The sequence below is a fragment of the Oryzias latipes genome, chromosome 21 (genome assembly GCF_053564925.1).
Source record: "Oryzias latipes strain Hd-rR chromosome 21, Olatipes_Hd-rR_3.1".
Classification (NCBI taxonomy): domain Eukaryota; kingdom Metazoa; phylum Chordata; class Actinopteri; order Beloniformes; family Adrianichthyidae; genus Oryzias; species Oryzias latipes.
Genome location: NC_136257.1, coordinates 21,282,329 through 21,307,500, shown reverse-complemented (window position 1 = coordinate 21,307,500; position 25,172 = coordinate 21,282,329). Strand labels below are relative to the sequence as shown.

Genomic DNA, 25,172 nt, shown 5'->3' with positions numbered 1-25,172 from the left:
TGCCCCCATTCCCCTCTTGTTGCCCCGTTGCCCCGCTGCTCTGCTGAACCCTGACATATACACGTCATCGACCTCATCAGCACTAACTGCACCTTCACCAGTCCTCCAGGAACTAAACTACAGTCACTTTATTTTTTTCTCATTTTTACGGTCACGTTATTTTTTTCTACTATTTATAGCCTGTACTATTTATAGTTTGTTTATTTGTTTTATTGTGTAAATGGAAGTTGTTTCCCCGTTTAGACTAGAGTTGAAGAGAAACAGAGTTTCAATTTCTACGTATATGGTTAATGCGGGACAGTAAGCCTTCCAGCTCGATTAGAGAAAGAATACAAATGTGGAGAACCCATTTCATGCACATAGATGCGTGACAGCTAGTTTAAATTTAAATACGTACGACCAACGACAAAATCCAGCCTTGGACACACTTAAAATATGTGCGAGAAATGTAGCAATGTGCCGTCTTCTCTTCTCCCGCACCTGTGCTCATGCACGCAGGGAGCTTGAGCAATGCGCATGTGTGACATCACAACGGCTCATTAATTCTAAAAAAACGTCTTTGAGACAGTTCAACTGACAGCAAATTTAGTACTCAGTACTCAGAAATGCAAAAATGAATTGATTTTTTTAATTACATTTGTTCTCTTTCATTTAAAAAAATGCCACACGTATTCAAAAACTCTAAAAGCATGATCGTCATCAGAGGAGGACTTTAAATTTAACATTTTCTACCTCGTGTTGACAAAAGACAGCTTCACTTAAATCGACTTAAATCCAGAACAGTAAAAACCTTTGGGAAATATACAATATTCCCATCTTAAATTGTGATTTTTTTTTTTCTTTTGCCCTACATATTTCTTCATTTAACAGTCCACTTGGCACATATTGCTTCACTCTTACAGCAACTTCACTGTAGATTTTCTCTAATCACTGGTTTACCATTCTCCTCCTATTATTAATCAACTTCATCCTCACATAACAATAAAGGGGGAAAAAAGTGCACCAAGCACTTACCATCAAAATAATTGCTTGCATGCATTTGTTCTGCCTTCCCAAATTTCATAGTGTTTTCCTCCAATGGTCATGCAGCCTGATATTGAAGACTGTTACAACTTTTGAAGCTAAATACCCACTCAGAGATGCTCGGAGTTGCTCTGGGGAATATTCAGGAGGAATGGGGGGCATTTCAGAAAAATTAGCCATAGCAATCTGAACAAACTAATTAACACATTTTCTCCACCCACTAAACAATCCCTGTCAAGATTTAACTGCTTGTCTCCCACTGGTCATCAGCTGCTCCGCCAGCAAATACAGCCAAGCAATTTCTTTTAATCGAAGCAATGCTGGCATGGGTTTTGCACATTATTGAATGTATTAAATAAGATGCAGGTTTTATTTATCCTTATACTTATGAAGGAGGCTAGAGGAAAAAAAAAAATGTTAATAGTTAAAGTGCCAGTAGGGAGCCAATTAAACTGTTGTCCATTATAATGTACTTTAGATATCAAAAACATGTTTTGTATATTTCCTTCATGTCCAAAGGCAGTGCAGCTAGACCATGAGTGGTGGAGACGGTGGTTCTTTTAATGGGTTCTTAAGTCACATTTTTGTTAGTCATTGCCTATTTCAAGTACCGGTATGTTCTGTCAACCCGTCAACCCTTTGCTTACATTTTTTCGACTACCATGACTCTTAAAACATTTACACAATTATTGTAATTCCAGTGCAAATACTATATGAAAAGTTGTTTTTTCTTCATGGCAGAATCATCTGCCTTGTGTTGATCGTGTCAACATTCGGAGATACACAATGTGTGTCAAAGGGCGTGTGTCATACAGGTGTCGCCAACGACATCTCTGGTGTTAAATAGTTTCGGTAAAACTAAAAATCTTACTGCAGAAACTTGTTCTTATTTTGCTTTGCTGACAAAATTTACATTTGAATGTTTTTTTTTGTTTGCTCCGAAATAGACCTTTTAAACATTTTATCAGAACCATGACTATCATTGCCAAATCATTCTAGAGTTTATTTACCTCCTCTGATTTAGCAACTGGATTCAGCTCGGACAGACTACATTTTCCACACTACTGAGTAGTAGTAAAAATTAACGTTTTTCACTGAACTTTTTGACTTGTGTATTTGGTTCTTTGTTCTTTTCTGATCTACGTGTCATTAATTTGATTTAGGTAGAGCCTTTTAGCAGAAATTAAATTATGCTGCTCTATGAATCTATGATGGTTCTTGAAAAACTAATGTAACTGTACTGAGACGAGGAGTTACAGTGAGTTTTCTCAACTCTTTTCTAACCCTTGGTGTCAGCTGGGATGGGCTCTGGATTTTGTGATAGTTTTTGAGCTTTGAATCCAAATATCACTGATATTCTGTTCCCAGCATATCCAAGCATTAAAATTTTAATTCAAACTTTCAGATATTTGTGAGATGTACTCATCTTCATGTGTCAAAAGGAAAATGGATGTTTCTTACTAGAACTATCCCAATTCTCTTTGGGAGTAAAATTTTCCACCAAAAAATGAATTCATATTTGTTGTTGATAATTAATCTTTAATAAACCATAGAATTTATTATTACTGCCGATTCTATTAAGAGTTGCTGAATTTTTTTTCTACTTAGCTTCGAAATAGTTATGAAGATAAGATGGGTTATTTAGCTTTTTTTTTGCCTCTGATTCACTTATCATTCACAAAAGATGAAAACAAATGTATCTATCAATCGATTGTTCGATCGATAAAGTTTTTATGCAGCACGGGTGAAAACTGGACAGATCTTGTTTTTTCTCATCTCCACTTAGCTTTCTTTTTACATAGCTTAGCTTTGTTTAGTTTTTCATATGCGGTTATATAAAATTTGTCATTTAAATGTTTTATTCACCATTGCAACGTCACATTCTCAAATATATCCTTTATCTCATGTCATGTTGTGATGAAATTAATACTTTTAATTATATTTTGTATTAATTCCACCACGTCAACACACGGCTTTCATCATTAAGTCATTCTTAATGACAATTGTATTTCATTTGACTTTCTCCCTGACTGAGAATCCCCTTCGTCTTTTTTTTATTGGTCCCCTTTTTCTTTTTCGGTTCTTTACACTCAAAAGCATTCTCTGAAAAAGTAATTTAATTTCAAGGAAAACATATTAATTGATTAAAAATAAAGAAATTGGAATATATTTGTTATTGTCTCAAAGAGTATTGTGGGAAATACTTAATGTGGTACCGGTGTAAAAACTTGGGAAGATTTATCAATTGCAACAGTTTGTAAAACGTAAGTCATCAATTAGTTTGATTTAAATATTTGCCATTAGATCAGAGAAAGCCACTGACAACAGCAACAAAGCATTACTATAAAACGCATGTTTATTTTAAAGTTTTTGCTACTTGAGTTTGTCACTGGGCCCATCATCAAGCCACTATCAGTGATGATCTACAACAGTCCAACCCATTTGTTAGTAAATTAAAAAAATAACAAAATATTCCCATCTAAAGCTTTTTTATTATTCATTGTCTTATATAAATTAATTGGAAAATGAGAAGTCATGGAAAACATCATACATTTTTAAGTGTAAAACAGAAAAGATCCATGAACTATGTCCTTAAGCCACATGTGCCACCAGTGGCCCTGGTGGAACTACAACTTCCCATATCAACTACAAAGGAAGCAACTTTGATGGTTTCAAACACTTAATACAGAAATCATACCAATTGCTATAACCGGAAGAAAAGTTTATGACGCAGAAATGGCTTTTACTTATAGAACCCGTTTCTACCTTGCTTTACACAATATTACCAAAAGTATTGTCTCACCTGCCTTGACTCACATATCACCTGAAGTGCCATCCCATTCCTAACCCATAGAGTCCAATATGGTGTGGGTCCACCTTTTCCAGCCATTACAGCTTCAATTCTTCTGGGAAGGCTGTGTACAAGGTTGAGGAGTGTGTTTGTAGCAATCTTTGACCATTCTTCTTAAAGCACATTGGTAAGGTCACACACTGATGTTGGTGGATAAGGCCTGGATCTCATTCTTTGTTCTAATTTATCCCAAAGTTGTTCTATCGGGTTCAGATCAGGACTCTGTGCAGGCCAGTGCAGGCCAGTCAACTTCATCCACACCGCACTCTATCATCCATGTTTTATGGACCTTGCTTTGTGCACAGTCATGTTGAAAGAGGAAGGGGCCTGCTCCAAACTGTTCCCACAAGGTCAGGAGCATGGAATTGGTATTCTGAAGCATTCCGGGTTCCTTTCACTGGAACTAAGGGGCTAAGCCCAGATCCTGAAAAACAACCCCACACCATAATCCCTCCTCCACCAAATTTTACACTCAGCACAATGCAATCGGAAATGTATCAGCATCCGCTGACCCCTCTCCATCCATTTATGTGGCCTACCACTTGGTGGCTGAGTTGCTGCAGTATTCAAGCAACTTTTTTTGGCCTTAATGCAAATGTATGGGGTCTCATCTTAAATCTTTGTGCAAAGTAGTGGAAAATAAAACGTGTAAAGACATCCAGAATCTTTTAGAGTTTGATCAAGACACAGAAATCATCATGAATGTTTTCATGCAATTTAAAATAGACACACAAACAACTTTCTCTTTTTTTCTATATAAATGTTTCTCTTACTAACTACTTACCAGCTACTTGGTTGCACTCAGTTGCAGTATCTTAAATGCTGCAGTTGTAGGTGAAAGTGCAGAGCCTTTCAGAAAGGATTGTTCAGTCTTCCCTTTGTTAAAAGGAGTAATAGAAAAAAAAGGAAGCCTTACAGCTTGTTGCTTCATTTTCCCTCCCTCTCTTTGATAAATTTGGACAGTCTTCTCACAGACAACACTTGGTGAAATCTAAATTATTTCATTATCTCATTTTGTCTCTCCAATACTCTCCTACTACTACTGGTTTGAGTCCCTTTTTACCCAGACATTGTGCTGATGCAGTGAACTACAATGGATTTACATCATTAACGTGTACAGTTTTGCAGCAGTGTTCCTCTTCCTGGTATTTATGTCTATCTGCACACCCAATATAAGGTAGTCAATCTACATACATTGTCAAACTTCATTTTAACACACACACATATATATATATACATATACATGGAAATAAAATACAACTCAAAAAATCTTAAACTAAAATGGAATTAAAAGGTTGAATAATTGCATCCTCATTTAGATATCCCTTTAAGTAAATTATAATACAAATATAACAAGAAAAATCATGTAATTTCGTGAAACAACCACACATATAGGTTACCCATTGTCTTTTTTTTTAATAAAAATAGTTCATTTTCTCCTTTTGCTGACTTCATATAGATTGTTTTGTTAGCTAGTAATTATATTGATTTATTCCTCATTAGATGCATGAAAACATACCAGAAAAAAAAAGCTAACAAGGTGTTTACACTCTATGGGCATGTGTCCAAATCATCAATTACAATACACAGAGCCAAGATAAGCTTTTGTAATTGTTGGACAGCTTACATTATTTATGCTTTTTAGAGCAGTATTTATTCCTGTTGGCACTTTTTGTCATGAGTTATTTCCTGTGTCTGCTCATTTACCCAGTCCCTTCCTGTGTTGACAGAATCCTGCAGTGAAAACAGTTTGATTGTGAGATATAGCATCTTCTTAGATGAGCCTATTGTGGTGACAAACAGACGTAATTTCTCCTCTGTACCTAAATGCAAATTCAGAAAAACAGATGGAGAAAGAGACCTGTGGTAGGTAAAGCAGCACTGCCTTCTGTATTATTCAAGGAAGATCATTAGAGGTTTGGTGTGACGACATTCTGGCTGGTTCTGTGCAGTGGTTGTGGGGATGTTTTGTGTATGATTGTGCATCTCAGTTTCAGCCCTGCTCTAGTAATCTGTTTGTATAGAGATAAAGAACACACAAGCTCTGTAAAATATGCAAATCTGCCACAGGGCTTAACTTAGTCTTCGTATCTCACCTCATTTTGTGGCTTTTAGCCTTTTTTTCAGCGTTGTTTTTCTTTTTACCCTGTGTCTCATAGAAAAATCCAGACTGAGCTTTGTCTGAACTCCAGCTCAACAATAACAATTTAAGCCACCTTCTGTGTCCAGTCAATGTGTGTGCGTGAGAAAGTAGGATTAAGTAATCAATCCTTCCTCTAAGCCTCATGATCACTGGTCTGACAAGCCAATGCATAGTATGATGATGCATCATCACGATGATAATAAAAAAAAACAAAAAAACAATTACAAATGAATTGATCCTATTGGAGTTTTAATCCCTGATTGATTTTAGTGCTGGGATGATGCGTGCAGGACAATCGATTTTGTGTGCTCACAGCAAAAGAATAAGTTAGGAGGTTGGAGTGTCATCAATGGTGGCTAGCTTTTTGCTCCTCACAGCAACCATCTTCATGTCAAGTGACCCACATGGTTAGGTTTTGTTTTAAATCTCCACTTCAGCTTCACACTGGGACTAAACAAATCCCCCTCACAGTTGTCTGTGCATCTGCATTGATTTTGTTTTTGCTCTTTTCCAGAGATTCTTTACGGAGGAGTGTACGTTGACCAGAACAAGTTCCTCTGCCATGCGGACACAATCCACTGGCAGGACATAGTGAAAAACCCAGGGTTCCATCCCGTAGTTGTGCCTACCAACAGCAGTGTCACATGTGAGTTACAAATACAATGATACACATAGATGACCTATTTAAGGGAAAGATACATTATTAAATATTTGACTGCAAAGGAATTCAGTGCAACAAGTGATTTAATGTCAATCTCTGAATCTCTGGAAGATATCTGGATTTGACTTAAAATGCCTCTTGTGCTATATTTTTTTAATGTTAGCTATTTTGTAAATGTTTTGCCAATTATTAATAAATATATATTTTTTCAAATCTGATTTTGTTTAAGACTTTCCATTCCTCTTTTATTTTTTGTTTTTTTCCATTATGAACACATTATATTGTTTCTCTTTTGGTATTCTTAAAATAAACTGTTACAAATCTATTTTGCATTTAAATAAGGATCATTTTGGTCATTTAAAAGTACATATCCATGCAAACACACATTTAAAAAATAAAATTCACATTTAGAATAAAAGAGAATAAAAGAAAACCAAATATAGAAAAGAATCTAATCAGTAACACGTAAACTTCTGAAACATTCTACAGTATTGTTGAAAGACATAAATCCTTTTTTTTAAACAAAAAAACTAAGAGAAAAATCATCAGACATATTTTTATTTGTTCTTACTGTCAAAATGGGATTACCTAAAAGACCAAAATCCAAAAAAGACTTCATTAAATATCCTGTTTAATGCCCTATAAAAAGTCACAGTTTAAACAGCAAAGGACTATTATATTATGATATAAAAAAAGATATTGGCAACAGCTAGATGGAAAATAAAAACTAACTTGTAGTGGGATGGAAGATTGTGCTTATGAACCCGTAATGTTATGTTGTAAAAACCCCTAATCTGTTAGGAGGTGGTAGGTTGAGATGTTCTGCTTTACATTAAAGAAAAGAATAAATGTAAAATTAAATGATCTATTTCTGTTCTGTCCTTGACTAATCATCCTCACAAACTATCCCCTTTATTTGAAATGTTGAAGTTATTTCAAATGCGTTTCCTTTTTTTCCCCCTCTCTTCAAAACTGAAAAAGTTGATATTTTCGTCGGATGTTTTTTCTCCCTTTGTTCAGCGTCGTCCTTTTCTTGGAATTTAGCCATAAACTATATTGTTGCCATGAAGCAGAACCTCCCAGCAGTCAGCAAATGTTGTTGGATATTTTCTCACACTCGATGAAGGCTTCAGATGCATATTAACTCATTGCATTGATGTTCTGCTCAATTACTCTCCTCCACGCAGCCTTATTGGTCTGGGATCGACTGTAACTCTGATGCAAATCCTGTTTCTCCACCGAAGGATCAGAGGTCTTCAAACTTCTAATTAATAACAGAGGAAATCATTACTATTTGAGTTTTGGAGATAAGATATTTACATTTGGTTCTGTTTCTAACTTATTCACATCCTCGCTTAATTTTGTTCATCGGTTTTCTTTAGAAAAAGGGGGGAAAAAAAGATCAAGCAAACATTTATCACCAGCTTGCATTTACATTATCACAATTTTCCCTTTTGTTTATTGTTAAAAAAAAAGTTATTTGAGTTCCTGTTAAACTGCCAAAAAGAACAAACAAACTGGACAAACAAGAAAAAAAGGGTCAGGCAAAGATGAAGAAAAAGAGCTAGATGGAAAGATGAGGAGGATTAATTAATGATGGTTGGGCAAAAGATGAAAGAGAGGAAATGTGTAGTAGGGACTCACAAATGAGGAAGAAGAGGAGGAGTGAAGATGAAGAGGCTCACATGGGGCAAGAGAGCTAGTCCAATGCTAATAGCTCTCATCTGGAGAGGCTGACGGACAGAGGATGGCACTTTCACTCTTATCCAGTCTCGCTTCTCCAGTCAATTACTATCAAGTCAATTAAGTCCTTTAAAAATCCAAAAAAGCCATAAGGGAGGTATAGCTCTGAGGGGACAATATTGGGATTTGCTTCTCTGTTGTCCTTAATTGTGAAAAAACGTATCCAAGTTAGTGTAAACAATTGAGATCTGGCAACAAAGTAGATTAACTAAATAAAAATGGTAAAGAAATATAATGGTTAAAACAACAAAAAAAAAACAATTTACACAAATAAGTGGAAACAACTGGGAAAAATGCAGGTATTTCAATTTGTGAAAGCAAAATATCACCATTATGAAATTAATTATACAGCAGGCTAAGCAGATGCACTTTTGCTTGACTTTTTTATATTTTCACAGATTGTAATGCTGGTAATTATTTTGTACTAACAGAGAGCAACATACATTTATACAGATTCATGGAATCTTACATTTCTAGCTAACTAAATGGAATTGAACACAACCAAATTTAAACATGCACTTACTGTTGATCAAAAAATGTTTTATTTGTGCCCTTAAAGTCATTTCTTTTAGTTAAATAGAAAAGACTGTAAAGTAGTTCAACCCCATTTCTGTTTTTTTTAAAGTTTCATTAAAGTTTGAGCAATTATGTAGTTTTTATTTTATTTTTTAAATTAGATTTCTGCAGCTTTTAGACGAAATACAAATAACAATTTTCTTTGAAATTGTACGCAGGCCCAAAATGCCATCGCTCCTGCAACGGACGCTGCTGGGGGCCAAAGGACAACCAGTGTCAAAGCTGTAAGTACATCAATAGCACATCAAGAGCGCTTAGTAATCTCTAAGTTAAGGTATAATGACTTAAATTTAAGTTGTAATTTTTTTTGTTTGTTTGTTTATTGGCAATAATTCAGTTGATAAAATCCTTAAACATGGTCCAAAACAAATAAAATAAAAAAATAATTATAAGTTTTAAGCTTATATTTACTTATGTACCAAACTAAGATGTGATATACAAAACCAAAAAATAAGTTAAATACAAAATATGATCCCTATAATAATATAAATTAAAGAGGCTGTGGCTATTTCTTTATGCATCATTTAACTAAGTATGTAAAACAGTGGATTTTTTTTCAATGTACACATTAGCTTAATACAGCATAATTCAAATGGAATTGTGAATAAACAGCAGAGATAACAGGCTATTTTTTATAAAAGTCATATAACACAGACCATTTATCACCTTTACAGTTTTGATTTTACTACTTTTAGAATTCTTGAAAGCATTTGCAGTTTAGTCACCTGTAGGCACAGGCTTTCAAAAGCAATTATATAAGACAGGGGTGTCTAACTCATTTTCACCGAGGGCCACATCAGCATAGTGGTTGTCCTCAAAAGGGCCAGATATAACTTATACATGTAATAAATATAGTGTTAAATAATTCATTATTTATTCACTAAAACTTTTTAAAGTGACAATTACAGTTGCATAGAAAACATGTTTGCTTGTTACTCTAGCATAAATCCTTTAAAATTTGAATCTGTCAGGTTAGGTTACATGGACAGTGTTTAAGTCCTAATGTATAGTTGCTCAATCCCATATTTCAAGTCCAATTCCCCCTATATATGAATAAATACACACCAATTTGAATTTTTGATTCTCAGAAGTTAAAAACTTTTATGCTCACGAGGGCCACATAAAATAAATAAATAAAACAACTCAGATGCCATTTCACATTTTTATGCAATCTTTTTGTTCAACCCATGGAAAAAAAGCTGAAAGTCTGCACTTCAACGGCATCTGAGTTGTTTTATTTCAAATTTACTGTGGTAATGTACAGAAACTAAATTAGAAAAAATGTGTCTCTGTCCAAATATGTATGGTCCTGACTGTATTTGCTTTAAAGACATCTGTTTATGATTAAGAAGATGTCTTAAATCAAAAAGCTAAAAATAAAAACAGTTTTAAACTTGTAGCCAAATTTAAAACAATTTAGAGAAAACAAAGCTTGAATAATTGTAATGACTAGAATATTTGCACTGAACCTCATTTTGACTGAAATGTCAAAATTACTACTAATTTGCAGTACTGTATACATCCTTTAGCCACTACACCCCCTCTTTAAAATGCAAATATCTTGTACAGTTTAAATGAGAAAAACAAAACAAAAGGGGTTTTAGCTAAGATGCTGTGTTTGTCTGCTCACTGGAACCATGTGCCTGTCAGAGCTTCACTCTGATGGAACCGAGTGAGTTGGATCCAACAATGGTTATAGCCTGAAGGGTATATTTTTAAAGTCTTGTGGAAATTAAAGTTCTAATACTTTGGTGGCCCTGAAGTGCAAATCACATCAGTAAATTACTTGACCATAAAAAAACAATTTTTTTTAATATTTGGAAATTACTTTTATTTTTTGAAATGTCTTTCTTTTTTATGAAAACCGGAAAAGGTGGGTATTATTGGAGATCGCTGATCGGTTGATGACATTTTTCAAATCAAAAAATGTGTTAATCAAAAAACTTATTTTATTATGCGGACAAATCATACATCATTCTCCAATCAGCGATCTCCCACAGTATTTGTGTTTCATTTTTTAACATTTCTTTTTTAATTTCCGGGAAATGCATTTTTATTTCATTTGGAATTGTTTTTTGGTTTCTGGAATTTTGTTTGGATTTCCAAAATATAATGTTTTTTTTATTATTTGTTTTGCCGTTCTGAACTTAAACTTTTTTTTTTTGCCATTGAATGATTTGTTAGTCTGATTTGCATTTCAGGGGCAACCGTACAATACTGATAGTTTTTTTTTTAATTGTTATTTTCGATTAAAGTGACTTAATCATTTTGTAAGAGTGCCAAAACTTGCATCCTAGTCATTGTAGGATACCATCTTCACTGGGAAAAAGAGAAATATCAGAAGTTTTTTTTTGCCTTTATGCCCTTACGTTTAGAGGCCTCTGAAAAACCTGCCTTTGCACTGTTGACCAGACATGCAGCACATGGACAATTTATAGTGGTTTACTACACAGATACTTTGTTACCTGTGTAATGAAGAGAAAGTTGCATCACAAACACACTGGTTTGACATTTTGACATCCGGTTTTAAAAGACAGTACGGAGTGCAGACTTGAAATACAACAAAAGGCACTTTTGGCAGAAATAATATAAGCCTTCATGTGATCCAAGGTAATTAACAATGGATTGTGTGTGTAAAATTGTAAATCTCTAACTGGAGTTTTACCTTTGACTGCACCTCATCCGCTACAAATCTGCACATTTCATCTCAATAAAAGTAAAAGAAGCCACTCACATTTATGAGACGATAAAAATTTTCCTAGAAGGAGTGGAGTTCTCACTCACAGTTTTATTTGGGAGTTTCTCTTGCACAACAGAAGCAGAAAAGAAGAATCTGTTAGCGTAAAAGTGTAAAGCTGAGAGGCAGTCGCTGCTTTGACTGATGCTGCTGTCCACAGCCTGTTCAAATGAAAGCTTCCAGGCATATTTCATGAGATGGATTCCTTCTGCATTTGTTGTCACCAAGCAGATTTTTTTTTCTTTTTCTTAAAGTGGAAGTTTTAAAGCCAAACTGATAAACAGCATTGCCTCTCTTTGGCAAAGTAATTTGTTTGACAGAGTGTCTCTTGAATAAAGCAGGCCATTTCATTTTAACCCAGGCACCGTTAATGGAATTCCACTGATGGTGTGTTAGGCGCAGGGGTGAAGTGTGTGAGTGAGTTTGCATGTTTGTTATGTGACTTGCCCGTTGTTTATATCTGTCTTACTGATAGTATCTCATCAGAGCAATGGCGAAACTGAAAAACCGCCATCTAGCAAAAACGCATGAGCCTGCACTGAGTAAAACACGTAGTTTCACTTACCAGCTTTGTAATGATTTACGATTGCTGCTATTCCTGGTAATTTTCTCCTTAGCAGCTTACATTCACACAAGGGGGATGGCAAGTTTATTACTTCTTTTTACTTCCGACACTTAACCTTTCCATCTTATCAGTTGTTGATGTTTATTTGTCATGCTGTCCACTGAGAAATGATCATACGGATCCAAAAAAAAAAAAAGATTGACACAGGCATATGGCAACCCTTATGATTGCAATAAATTTGCAAGGAAGACTTGGACATGTGTCGCATCCAAGTTGAGACCTTAAGCAGCACACAATGAACATGATTGATGACACTTAGAAAGCAGGACAAAAAGGCTGTAGCTATAACTTTACATGCAACACGCATCCAGCCAGAGTAATGCAGAAGCCAAGCATTTATGACTATCCATCAAGCAGTGCAAGCACTATCTAGTCATTAGGAATATGGTGTGGGTTGGAGAATTTAGATGAAAACTTTGTCATCTCTGTCCAATACAGTTCAGTAGAACAGCTTTACCTACCGCACACCACTGTCAGAGAATAGACAGTGACAAATTGGTCCATGTTCTCTACTGACAAGAGTGTTCCCAGAATAAATTATAGACAACTTTTTAGTGTCGTTCATCATTCCACATACTTGCTAATTTTTCTCAACGTTTTACCATGAACAAATTTATGGTTTTTGCAATGAAATCACTTCACATTCATCCAGATCCCCCATCCACAGAAGAGGAAGGATTAAAACTATGCTTTTAGTTTTCTCCACCTGTGTCATCACAACCATCTGTAAAATAATGTTATGTGGCACGTAAAATAAACTCCATCTAGTCAGCTGATTCTTTGTGTTAATTGTTAATTTGTGATACAATATAATCTTGTTTTTTTTCTCATTCTGCAGTAACAAAAACGGTGTGTGCTGAGCAATGTGATGGACGCTGCTCTGGGCCCTACGTTAGCGACTGCTGCCATCGCGAATGTGCAGGAGGCTGCTTTGGACCAAAGGACACAGACTGCTTTGTAAGTAGACACAAACAAACAAACAAACAAAAAAATACCTAAATAAACTTTAAAGCTACCTTTGCATGGAATATGAAAATGCGCAAATTGGATTTGCGATAATTAAATTTCCTTAATGGAAACGACAAATTCGATAAAGCTTGCATTTATTTAAAGAAAGTTTTTGCTATTGGAGGAGGTGATTTTTAGGCATGTCGAAATTGACATATTTCGCAAAACTGCAACGCAAACCGTTTTTTCAAATGGAATGAGTTAAATAGATTGTGATGGCAATGTGCTTCTTGGTAGGAACAGTACAGCTGTACTGTACAACTGTACTGCAGAGCGGGCGCCACAAGGGGTCCCACAGTATCACACAGCTTAATAAAAGTTGAGCAAGTCATGCAGGATTATTTGACCCAATAATGATTTACACCAACCAGTGATTTTACACTGGTTGGTGTAAAATCACCAACCAGGATTTTCCAAAATCGTTTCAGCCGCTCCATGGCCTGAATAAGATGCTGACGTCTCCTTTAATAGATGTTAATAAAGGCTAGCTCCGTGGCAGAAATTTGAACGCATCTGCTATTAATCCTTGTTCACATCCCTCTGCACATTTTTGAATGACTTATCGTGTGAGTTTGTTTGGTTATTCACATAATTATGATTTAATGGAAACTGTTATTGCAAAATCGTGTTGTTGTTTTTTTTTTTTACATTTCTACACACGTCTACACAACATAGCTTCTTGTTTTCTTGCAGTTACAGTTGCAATTACTTCAAAATCTTTACGTCACTAATACAACTTGTACTTCTTCATATAAGTTTTTGTTTACAAGTATTTTCTTGCAAAATACAATCCAAACTTTTGGCAAAACACCTAGGACATCTAGACTTTTTTTTAATGTGTTTATCTTTGTTAATTATAGATTTATTTTAAAAAAAACGTATTTTATATTACAATCATATTATATTTTCTTAATATATGAGACAATCATGTGATGCAAAAATTAGACATGACATGTTTCACTGTTTTTTTTTTCTTTTACATAAAAATTAAGCATTAAAAGAAAATTTTAGATGAAACTTTTTTAATTTTTTATTTGAAACAAAAAAACAACTAAAAAAGATGCTTTCTTTGTGACTTTTTTTTTTGTTATAATTAAATAGTTATTATTACTTTTTACCTGCTTATACAGGTTCACAGTTACTTTAGCACTGACAGATTTTAATCACCATTGAAACAACTGTGCTGTGCTTCAATGGGTAAAATAACCTTGGGAATGACTCCTGACTGAAAATATCCTTTTATGGTTGATACTTACATTTTTGTGTATGTTTTCAGGCCTGCACAAACTTCAACGACAGTGGGGCTTGTGTTACCCAGTGTCCTCAGCCATTTTTCTACAATCCTACAACCTTCCAACTGGAGCACAACCCTAGTGCAAGATACACCTACGGAGCGTTTTGCGTCAAAAAGTGTCCACGTAAGTCCTGCTGTATTTGAGACAATGAAATTTATTGTGTCAACTCTTAAAATTTGGGGTTAGAAGGGAGTTATGTTGCTTTTTGTGGAGTTTGGTGAATTGGCAACAAATCTGTTTTCACTCAACAAATACTTACCGTTGTTTCATGCTTAATACAACAAAATTAAAGTGTCATGGAACTAGAGATCATGCAGATCTCCTCTAAACCCCACTACAACAGACAAACAGGCATGGTTGGGTGATTCTTTGACGGATATAAAAATCAAAGACTGGTGGAGAACCCTGGAAAGATCTTTAGTTTAGATTTGGCTTGCTGTGTACCACATGCGGTAGGCTGTCAGACTAGCTATAAGTGAAGAGATGAGCAGTCAGATAGAGCCTACTACATGGTGGTAATGAGTCACAGGTGTATGTGGTTAATGATCATTAACAGCACCCCCCACCAAGCCACAGGAGGAACCCAGATCCTATCGACATCAGTCTAAAGTAACCACTGGGTCTGCTAGAAGTTGGCAGTTTTAAGCTAAAGTGGTGTGCAATGTCTACTGTCTGCAGCTTCTAGGTTTTCTAATCCAAACAGAAGGCCTAACCTAAAAACCAAAAACATCTAAACTGGGAAAAATTTTAATCCGGGGAATTGGGTCTGGACAAATGATAGTAAACATCTTGGTACCACAAATGAAGACACAGACAGGTATACCTGCCCAAGACAGAGATGTGACACCCAATAGATTTTGTTGTCTAAACGTGTTAATTATTTGTAATTTTATTTTAAAGGAAATTGTCTCTCTCTCTCTCTCTCTCTCTCTCTCTCTCTCTTTCTCTTTCTCTCTCTCTTTTTCTCTCTCTCTCTTTCTCTCTCTCTCTTTCTCTCTCTCTCTCTCTCTCTCTCTCTCTCTCTCTTTCTCTCTTTCTCTCTTCATCCAACAGTATTTAACTGGTAATTTCTGTATCTCAACATTCCTCCTTCTGGTGTTCACAATAAACACATTAAATACATTACATTCCAGATGTGTATAACATAAATTTAATTTTAACCTTCATTAAAAAAAATTTATTTTATTACTTTTTTTTTAATTTAATGATTGACTTTTTGCATAACGAGCTGATAATTGCTGGAATATCATAATATTGTAATCACTCAGCACGGGAAACAAGCACTGAGCTGCCAGTTAATTGGATGCGTTGTAGAGCTTTCCATGTCCTTCCTTTCCGGTTTAAGAGCCTATTTATTTGAATACACTGACAAACAGCCAAACAGCATGGATGTTACTTCTGCTCACAGCCCCCTTACTCATGGTTTTAAACCCAAGATTCCACACTTCCCGTGAGTTTTAGGGGCTGAAGGTGGGGCAAGCCCCCAAGTCCCCACACTATTCCGGCATTGGACGTAACGCGCGCAAATGATTGGCGGTCACTTATGTGTAGGGAGCAGCATCAAAACCCACACTGCCAAATTGCTTTTATTATTATGTAATATGTATTTATGTTTTTATTATGTAATACCCTCTGATAGATTTGAGTGTGGTTTAAGTGGGAAAAACTAGGAAATGAATCACAGCATATAGAAAATATGAGATGCAAAGAGCCGCATGGTTATTGGTCGAGAGTCGCGTGTTCCCCACCCCTGTTTTAACATATCCGTTGCTCCTGCTTGTTTTAGCTCATCACCTCTGCAAAGTCCTGATGCTGAGTCTGAGTCATTTGAATAATGGGTTTTGGAGCAGAGAACTTGTGGAGCTGGAATAAGAAACATTTTTTAAAGTAAATATATTCAGACCCCACTATCCTCATATGATAAATCTGAGAAGCCAACAAGTTCCAAACATTATCCAGGAGAAATTATCTTTTTCTTGCGTTTTAAAAAATTCGACTAGTGTAACTTGGAATGGACATCCAAATTGAATAAACAGCAGCCCAACTCTAAGTGGCAATCCAGCTACAATGCATGTACACTTATTTGTTATGTCTGAAAAGGCATGCCATGACCAAAAATTCAGGAGTCTCTTGTAGCTCTTTTCCTGTAGCTCAATTTTAGCTCATCACATTCAACTACCTTCTCAGTCCGTCCTCTTATAGTGTCCCCCACATCAGTTCCTACACAAGTGCACTTAGTAAAATGTAAATGAGCTGGCATTTTTATTTACCTTAGTCTTGGGTGCAGTACCCACCACTTTCAACCACGGGTGAGGGTATTATAACAGAGCAAGTCAATAAACAAGAGAGTCTTGTTTATTGACTTTTTTATTTTCCTTCAATATGGATTGGTGTAAGACTTGATGATGGCAGATGGCACAAAAAAGTACCATAAATTGATTGTCCTAAATAAAATGGCTTCTTTTTTCTTTTATTGTTTTGTCCCAATTTTTGTGTGCTTCTCATGATAAATTTAATCAGAATAAAATTAATTAAATCAGAATTAAATCAGAATATATTTTATCCTCCTTGGTGATATGGAGGCTTATTGTTGACAGTAACTTTGAGGTTTTGTGATTTTCTGCACTCCGCTGCCTCCTAAATAGTGTGTGCTCCTGCATGGCGACAAAAAGCAGCCATCAGGGTTTGACATTTACAGTGACTTGTTTCCCCAGATAACTTTGTCGTGGACCATAACTCCTGTGTAAGAGCATGCCCCACCAATAAGATGGAGGTGGAAGACAATCACATTAAGATGTGCATCCCTTGTACTGACATCTGCCCAAAAGGTAAATCTAAGAAAAGAGGATAAAACACATTTTAAATAGTTAAACACTTACACAATACATGTATATGTTAATTGATATTTTACATTTGGAGTAAATGTCAGTACTGATTTTTTCTTTTCTTTTTCTGCTGTCTTCTCTATGTTCCTTTATCTTTTTATTTAAATCTTAAAACATTAATGATGACCTGATTTATGACTGCAAATTCATCTGAGAAATATTTAGTAAACGCATATTTTAAAATATATATATTTGTTTGCTCTTTAGCATGTGATGGAATAGGTACGGGCACCCTTCAAGCAGCTCAGACGGTGGACTCCAGCAACATTGATAAGTTTGTTAACTGCACCAAAATCAACGGCAACTTGGTCTTTCTGATCACTGGAATCAAAGGGTGAGAACATTCAGCTTACAAAAAAATGATAAATGATGGACTAAAATGTGTGAATATTCAATGTGTAAACAAAACCTTAAACCAGCAACTGTAGCTTCCAGCCAAATTTATAACAAGGAAGCAAAAGAATTACTGAAGATTGTGTAATGGTGCAACAGCAACCACATGCTTTCGCACAAGTATGGTTATCAAAGAAATAAGAAATAATCAAATAAATAAGCAGATTGTTTAAAGGATCGTTAGGTCATTGTCAAAACAACCAGTAGCAATAGATCAGGGTCTTCAGTTTGGACTTTAATAGGCCAGTGGGTAAAGTCTTGAGCTGAATTTGGTGGAAATAAAACACACACTATCTGGTAGTTTAATTATCAACCCTGTAATAACCCTACATCAAAGAATTAACAAAAAAATCAAATGTTGGGGAATTAAGATGTTTTTTTTTTAAATGCTTTGATAAAATCGGCAAAAACATATTTTGCTATTTCATTTCTTCAATAAGATATGGATAGTTTCAATTATGATATTTTTTTTGATTTGTTATGTTTTTGCTCTTAACGTTGTTGGTTTAAGATGAAAAAAAAAGACATGGGTGTTCAGGAAAAAAAGCACCTTATTTACCCACTGTCTCTAATTTGTTGCACACATTTTTAACCTGTTGTAATTGTGTTATAAAGACTAATTTATCAACAAGTGTTGCATTCTTTTAAATACTGCAACTGCTCATTAAAAGAAATAATAACAATAGATTAGTTATTCTTACCATAAAGTTTAAAAAATAGCAAATATTTTCCCTCCAAAAGTGATTTTGAGATTTAATGGCAGCAGCCATTTTGTAGTGGTCTGCAAAAGGCCTTCTTGTGCCCCAAGTGGAATGATGATTCGGTACAGGGCAGAAAACATGAACCGAGTCAAATACCATGTGTTTTTAAGGAAAGTTTAGATTATGCTAATTAGATAAGGGTCTTAGTAATCGTGCATCAACTAAAACACGAATGGTTGTATAGAAATTGCAGAATTTGATTTTTTTTCTTCTTGTTGTAGAAAATGCAATGATAGACAAAGTTGTTCTCATCTTTGCCCTCCTTTTGGCCCACGTTCGTTGACAGGGATGTCTATCACAACATAGAAGCACTGGACCCAGAGAAGCTCAATGTTTTTCGGAGTGTTCGGGAAATCACAGGTGAGTACATGAACTAAAATACCAGAATTTACTCCAAACTCTTTTGAGCTTTTGTACAGTTCATATAATTCATATGGTGTATCTGGTGCTTCTGGATTATTCTTCCGTGTTCTCTTGACTTAACCCTCTCTCCCCATGAGACTGGCCACATAAAGGACAGACATAGCTGCATAAGATGAATATCATATGAGGCTTTCAGTCTCCTCTGTCTCTTTTCTGCTTTTCCCTTGGGGACTCCCTTGCTATGAGTCCCACAGTCCCAGCTCTCCCTTCACGCACCATGAGGAAAAGATCCAGAACATGTGGTGCGCATCGGTAATCCTCCAGCTCCCGCATGCTACCAACACTTTTGAGGTTCATGTGTGCTGTCATTTTTTCCAGCCAAGTCATTTGACCGTGCCATCAGAAAGATACAATATAGTCAAGTGATTTGAAAAGTGAGATTTTTTTTCTCATAAAGTCTTACTCAAATCATCTTTTGATCTATTGTAAAATTGTTCCAAGTGGTCTTTTAACTAGGATTATTCACTAGAAATTTGCCCGTTGGCGTAGAGTAAGTCTGCCACCTTTCCATCATTCATCTGTTTACGTGCTCTACTGCCAGCTTACAGACTCTAACAACCTCAACCTAGCATGACTGGTGCAGCATAAAAGGTGAACAATATCAGGCACTCTGGTTTCCTCCCATAGTCCATTACCTGCTTCATAGGCTAACTGGTGACTTTAAAGTGCCCCTAGGTGCTACTGTGTGTGGTGGTCTATCCTTGTGTATCCTACAACAGACTGTCAACCTGTTCAGGGAGCACCCCACATTTTCCTAAACAGTAGCTTGGTGGGCCTCAGCAACCCAAGACCCCAAACAGGATCTGATGGGTTTAGAATATTGATGGATGGATTTTTTGACACATTAAGCTGCACTAGCAATCACTCTTTAGTTTTAGGTTATTTATAGAACAAACACTGACAGTAACATAAACAAATACTCTAATATCCTCAGCTTTTGAGACGTTGTCTTCTTCTAGCTGTTGTTTTTTGGCTTGAAAGATTCTAACAGGTCACACACTGTACTGCTGCAGACAGCAAGATGATTGACAGGCAAACTCAACCTGCTTCCACTTATGTCTCAATCTATGAACAGAGGGATCTAGCCCTTCTCATTCAGTGAGGACAAAGCCATAGGGCAAATTGGGAATTTGGACTGGGCCAAAGATTGTTCTTTTTTAAATATATACTCATATTATTTATATAACATTGGTGTATGTCCCCATTTGGTGATTAATAAATAATATATATTCTGCACGTTTTGCTCTGACCTTGCCTATATGACTCTTTGTCTAATATAGTTGTACTTAGTTTGAGATTTTCTGTGGTTAATAGTTGAAACCTTGGTTGGAAGAAGTATGACAAGGAGAATGTTTGCAATGTCATCCTATATTTAAAGTGTTGTGAAAAATAATGTTTAAACTGTTGCTTTTGTGTTGAAATGGAAAATAATTAGTTTTCAAAAAATCTAAAAAGGTTCTAAATGCCTTCTGTAGCATTTTCCTGTAGGATATGAGATTTGACACAGGAGGCACACAAAACAGCTTCCACAAAAGGCCCTTTTTCCTTTTGTTATGGTTAGTGAAAGCATTTTCAAGCAGTTGATGGGGCATGAATCAGTGGCCAGACATGTGTGTCAGCTAAGCTTGTCATCCTTCCAACTTGTCTAGAGAACGTGTCTTCTGACAGAAGCAGCAAACCTGCCTCTGTGACCCCAGGTCACCACAAACATTGCTCCAGTTTTTAAATGAGCAAGATGGACTATTCATGGCAGCATAATCATCTTTTGTCTTTTACTATTTCTTCTTTTGAATCTTGCTTTATTTGACAATGTCTTCAAAGACACTTTTACAGGTCAGAATCCATCCCAAGTGGTCACATTTAGCATAAGTGTTTTGACATGGAGAGTAAGCACCACAACTTAAGCACTCTTAACCTTTACGAGTGAGCTCATTTCCTTCTTCACTAAGAACATCCACTGATTTATTTTCTGTGCACACGGTGTGTTTTAATGTGGTTCTCAATAGAGAATTGATCAAACAAGATAATTTGTTTTCTGGCATTAAGCAGTTGGATTTTTTTTTTATTTGAATTTTTTTTTTTTTTAATGGAGGTTTATATGGAGGTACATCTCAGTGGTCTTGTTATTGTATCTCTTGTGTTGTAACTAACATCCAATTGTGTTCATAAGATCAGACACTGAGGTGTATGGAAGCGATTCTGTAGCATAATTTTAAAAAAATGTCAAAACCAGAAATGCTTTTTTATTTTCAAAATGAAGCTGCATCAAATGACTCAAAATTAAAATGAAAAAGCAATACTTCAAAATGCTTTTCCTTTTCTACTTCAACACCACAAGCAGCATTTCCGCCTTCCGCGGTGCTTCCGTAGGAGGGAGCAGGCCCTTAGTAATAACCATAACAGTAATAAAGCACATTTAGAAGATAGTCTCCTGCAGCTTCGTGCTGATTTTGCTGTTCGAGGACAGCTGGAGCCCCATCAACAGCTATAGCAGATTTCGCCATGCTAAGCGTTTGCTGGTTGGGCCAACACACACTCAGCCGAAGCTGCAGGAGACCATCTTCTAAATGTGCTTTTATTACTGTCATGGATATTATTAAGGACCTGCTCGCTTATATTTTTTTAAATCCGTGCGGTCAGTGTTTTTTTCTTCGCTGCAAGTTGAGGACCCGAAAGATGGGTTAGCATTAGGCTAATACGTGCTAAAAACATTAGCCGTGGAGGTACTTAAAACTCTGTGTGGGAAATGAGCATCTTGGATGTAAATAGGTGGGAATTACATCAGCCTTTATTATGTCTGGAAACACATTAATATTAGAGTTTCTTAGATCTTCGTAGCAGGACTTTTGCCTTCGGCGATCCGGCTGCCGGTCCGAAGACAAAGCTAGTCCGTGGAGAAGTTTCGACGAACCGCGGTGCGTCTTAAATCTCCGCGGAAGGCGGAAATGCTGCTTTGCAGTCCAGAGAAACTGTGTACAACCATCAGGAATGCACAACCGTCACAAAGCCCTCTCCTCTGCCGCTTACATAAGCTACAAGCCTGGCCGCACTGCTCCTAGCATGTGTATTTTCAAGATTCAAGATATTTATTCGTCATTGTCAGTGGAACAATGAAAATACGTTTGGAGCATCAACAACAGCCACTCAGTTCAATTCACCCAAAAAAAGAACCAATAAATAAATAACCAAAGTGCAGCATCAGTACAAAAGGAAACACAGCAAAGACTTAACATGAAAAGAAATATAGATAGGTCAATAAGACATTAAATAAGACATTCAGTGTACACAAGATCTTAAGTTAGTAGCAGCAATGCAAAGTTCAGTTTTCACAGTGTGCTCAGATAAGGAGGTGGGGGGGGGGCAGTTGCTAGGAGGGAGTGTTCAGCAGCTGCACAGCCTGTGGATAAAGGCTTTTGCTCAGTCTGGTTGTTTTGGCCTTAATAGACCTGTACCTCCTTCCTGAGGGCAGCAGATGGAAGAGGTGGTGGGCTGGATGGTGCTGGTCATGCAGGATGTTGTGGACTCTCTTCAGACAGCGGGTGGTGTAGAGGCTACTCATCTCTGGGAGAGTGGTCCCAATGATTTTCCCAGCTGTTTTCACCACCCGTTGGAGTCTTTGCTGATCCGCCTTTTTTAGCAGCCGGACACACAGAGATAGTACTGACGTCATCGTCCCGCCTCCCCTCTGGAAATGCTGAGTCGAATTGAATTATGCAACACGCAGTGTGAATGTTAAAATTAAAATGCAATGCCCTCTTTGCATTTTCGTTTTAATTATGACACAGAATAAGCAGTTTTTAAATAGAAAATGAAAAAGCATTTTGAAGTATTGATTTTTAATTTTAATTTTGAGTAATTTGATCCAGTCACATTTTGAAAATGAAAAAGCATTTCTGTTAATCCATTTTAATTGTCAAATTAGACATTTCTAAATGAATTTTGCTACACATTAACCAGAGAACTTTTTGAAAATGAAATTTCAAATACCATTTTCTTTATCATTTTAATTAAGAGACAGAATAAGCGGTGTTGAAGACGAAAATAAAAAAACATTTTGAAGGATCGATTTTGCATTTTCAATTTGAGTCATTTGATGCAGCTTCATTTTGAAAATGAAAAAGCATTTCTGTTAATCCATTTTAATTGTCAAATTAGACATTTCTAAATAAATTTTGCTATATATTTACCAGAGACCTTTTTGAAAATGAAATGTAAAAATACCATTTTTATTATCATTTTAATTAAGTGACACAATAAGCAGTGTTGAAGACGAAAATGAAAAAACATTTTGGTTGATTGCTTTTTCATTTTAATTTTGAGTAAAAAAATGCAGCTTTATTATGAAAATGAAAAGGCATTTCTGGTGTTGACTTTTATTTTTAATTATGCTACACAATCGCTTACATAGACGTGAACCCCTCAATTGTTGGAAAATTCCAACCTGGTTGTTTAGGGAGGTTTGGAGATTTTTTTTCAGTTGTTGTCATGGCCCTTTTCAGAAAAGGAAAAAAAAAAAAACATACAAGTTTTAGAATTGCCATCACATCTCAATGGGACAATTTAGCCAAAGTCCCACTGAGGAATAATAAACATTCTGCTTTGTAAAATTTGATTTTCCATTGAAACATCCAGGAGGACAAACCTAACTGACACTCAGATGTAGAAATAGGACAATTTAAAAGCAAACTTTTTTTTCTTTTTTTTGCACATTAAAGTATTGCATTTTATTTTTTGTGTTGTCCTTAGAACCAAGATGTCCCTTTTGAAGAGGTCTGTGGTTGCTTTGTACTGCTCAGGCTTTGGCAAGTTGTTATTACAGTAGGAGGCCAATTTTTCAGAATCACTCTGTGGTGAGGATGGTGTGGACCAGCGTGTGGCATCTGCTCAAAGATTTATTACTGACAGCCCTGCTTTCACACTGCTGGAATGTGACAGTGTTCTTATAAACAAGTTCAGATATGTGTCTCTACACTAAGTAGCTTGTTGAAAACTTGAGCTAAACCTTTTTAACGCAAGCCAAGGGTCCATGCAACCCATACCATTACAGTTTCCTTCAGTAACCCAGTTATAAGTGACTTACCAGTTTGATAAATCTAAGACCATCTCAACATATTTAGGCCATGCAGTAGTCTTGTTTGTGTGTGTGTAAAGCTCTGTGTTGTTAGAGGCTTGTTATTCATCTGTGCCTGTTCAGTGTGTTTATACTTTTTTTGACTTATTGGTCTCTAACTAGTCAGTTCTATCATCTCTTCCCTGCTGTTCGTTTGAAGCATAACTGAATCTGATGGATTGTTGTGTTTCCACAGATGCATATGTGTAAAGGGTCTGTGTGTGTGCATTAGTGCTCAGTCAAACCTGCTGTAAGTCACCTCGGCAGGACATGCACAACTCCGTCCTGGTGTCTTGATAGCGCTTTTACTCATCCTTATTACATCCCTACATTTCCGTCAAGTCTGCTTTATCATCAGATCAGTCCACAGGCTGTATGTAAGAGTTACTTCATTTGACATCAAGCCTTTGCATGTCACACACGGTCACGTCCCAGTTTCATGACGCTGGCGTGGGATGTGCCCAAAGTGATCTTGTTAAGTTGTACTAGCTTTCGGTCAGATTGCTGCCTATTCTCTTGTTTATCTCAATAAATCTACTTACAGTGTGGAGTGCTTTTATAGACTCAATTGTATAGATAATCTGCATGATCCAAGGGAGGATGAGAAGTTGCTTTGTGAGCATGTCTGGATTTTAGAGGACCCCGAGTTCACGACTGGTGTGCCTTTGCAGAGCTGATGACGTTTTGTGTTCACACAAAACACCAGGGGCCGCATTTATAAAACTTTGCGTAGGATTTGCGTCAGAAGTGGCGTACGGATGAAACATAGGACGTGCGTACGCACAGAAATATTCGGATTTATAAAACCGTGCGCACGCACATCCCACGCATCTTTCCCTTAATAAATCACAACCAATTCTAAAAGCAGCGCAGCTTTTGCGGCCTCATGACATGCCCATAGTTGTCCATAAATAGTCCGTGAAACGCCCACAAATGAA

The 25,172-nt window shown here is 36.2% G+C and overlaps 1 protein-coding gene across 1 annotated transcript in view; it reads left to right on the top strand.

Annotated features, from left to right (window-relative positions):
* erbb4b (erb-b2 receptor tyrosine kinase 4b) overlaps positions 1-25,172 on the top strand; it is a 298,426-nt gene that overhangs the window by 186,044 nt on the left and 87,210 nt on the right. Inside the window, exons 4-10 of the mRNA XM_011489669.4 lie at positions 6,532-6,663; positions 9,156-9,221; positions 13,198-13,316; positions 14,644-14,785; positions 17,377-17,490; positions 17,755-17,881; positions 18,988-19,061. Coding sequence (XP_011487971.1) covers positions 6,532-6,663; positions 9,156-9,221; positions 13,198-13,316; positions 14,644-14,785; positions 17,377-17,490; positions 17,755-17,881; positions 18,988-19,061 — 774 coding nt within the window. The remainder of the gene's footprint in view (positions 1-6,531; positions 6,664-9,155; positions 9,222-13,197; positions 13,317-14,643; positions 14,786-17,376; positions 17,491-17,754; positions 17,882-18,987; positions 19,062-25,172) is intronic.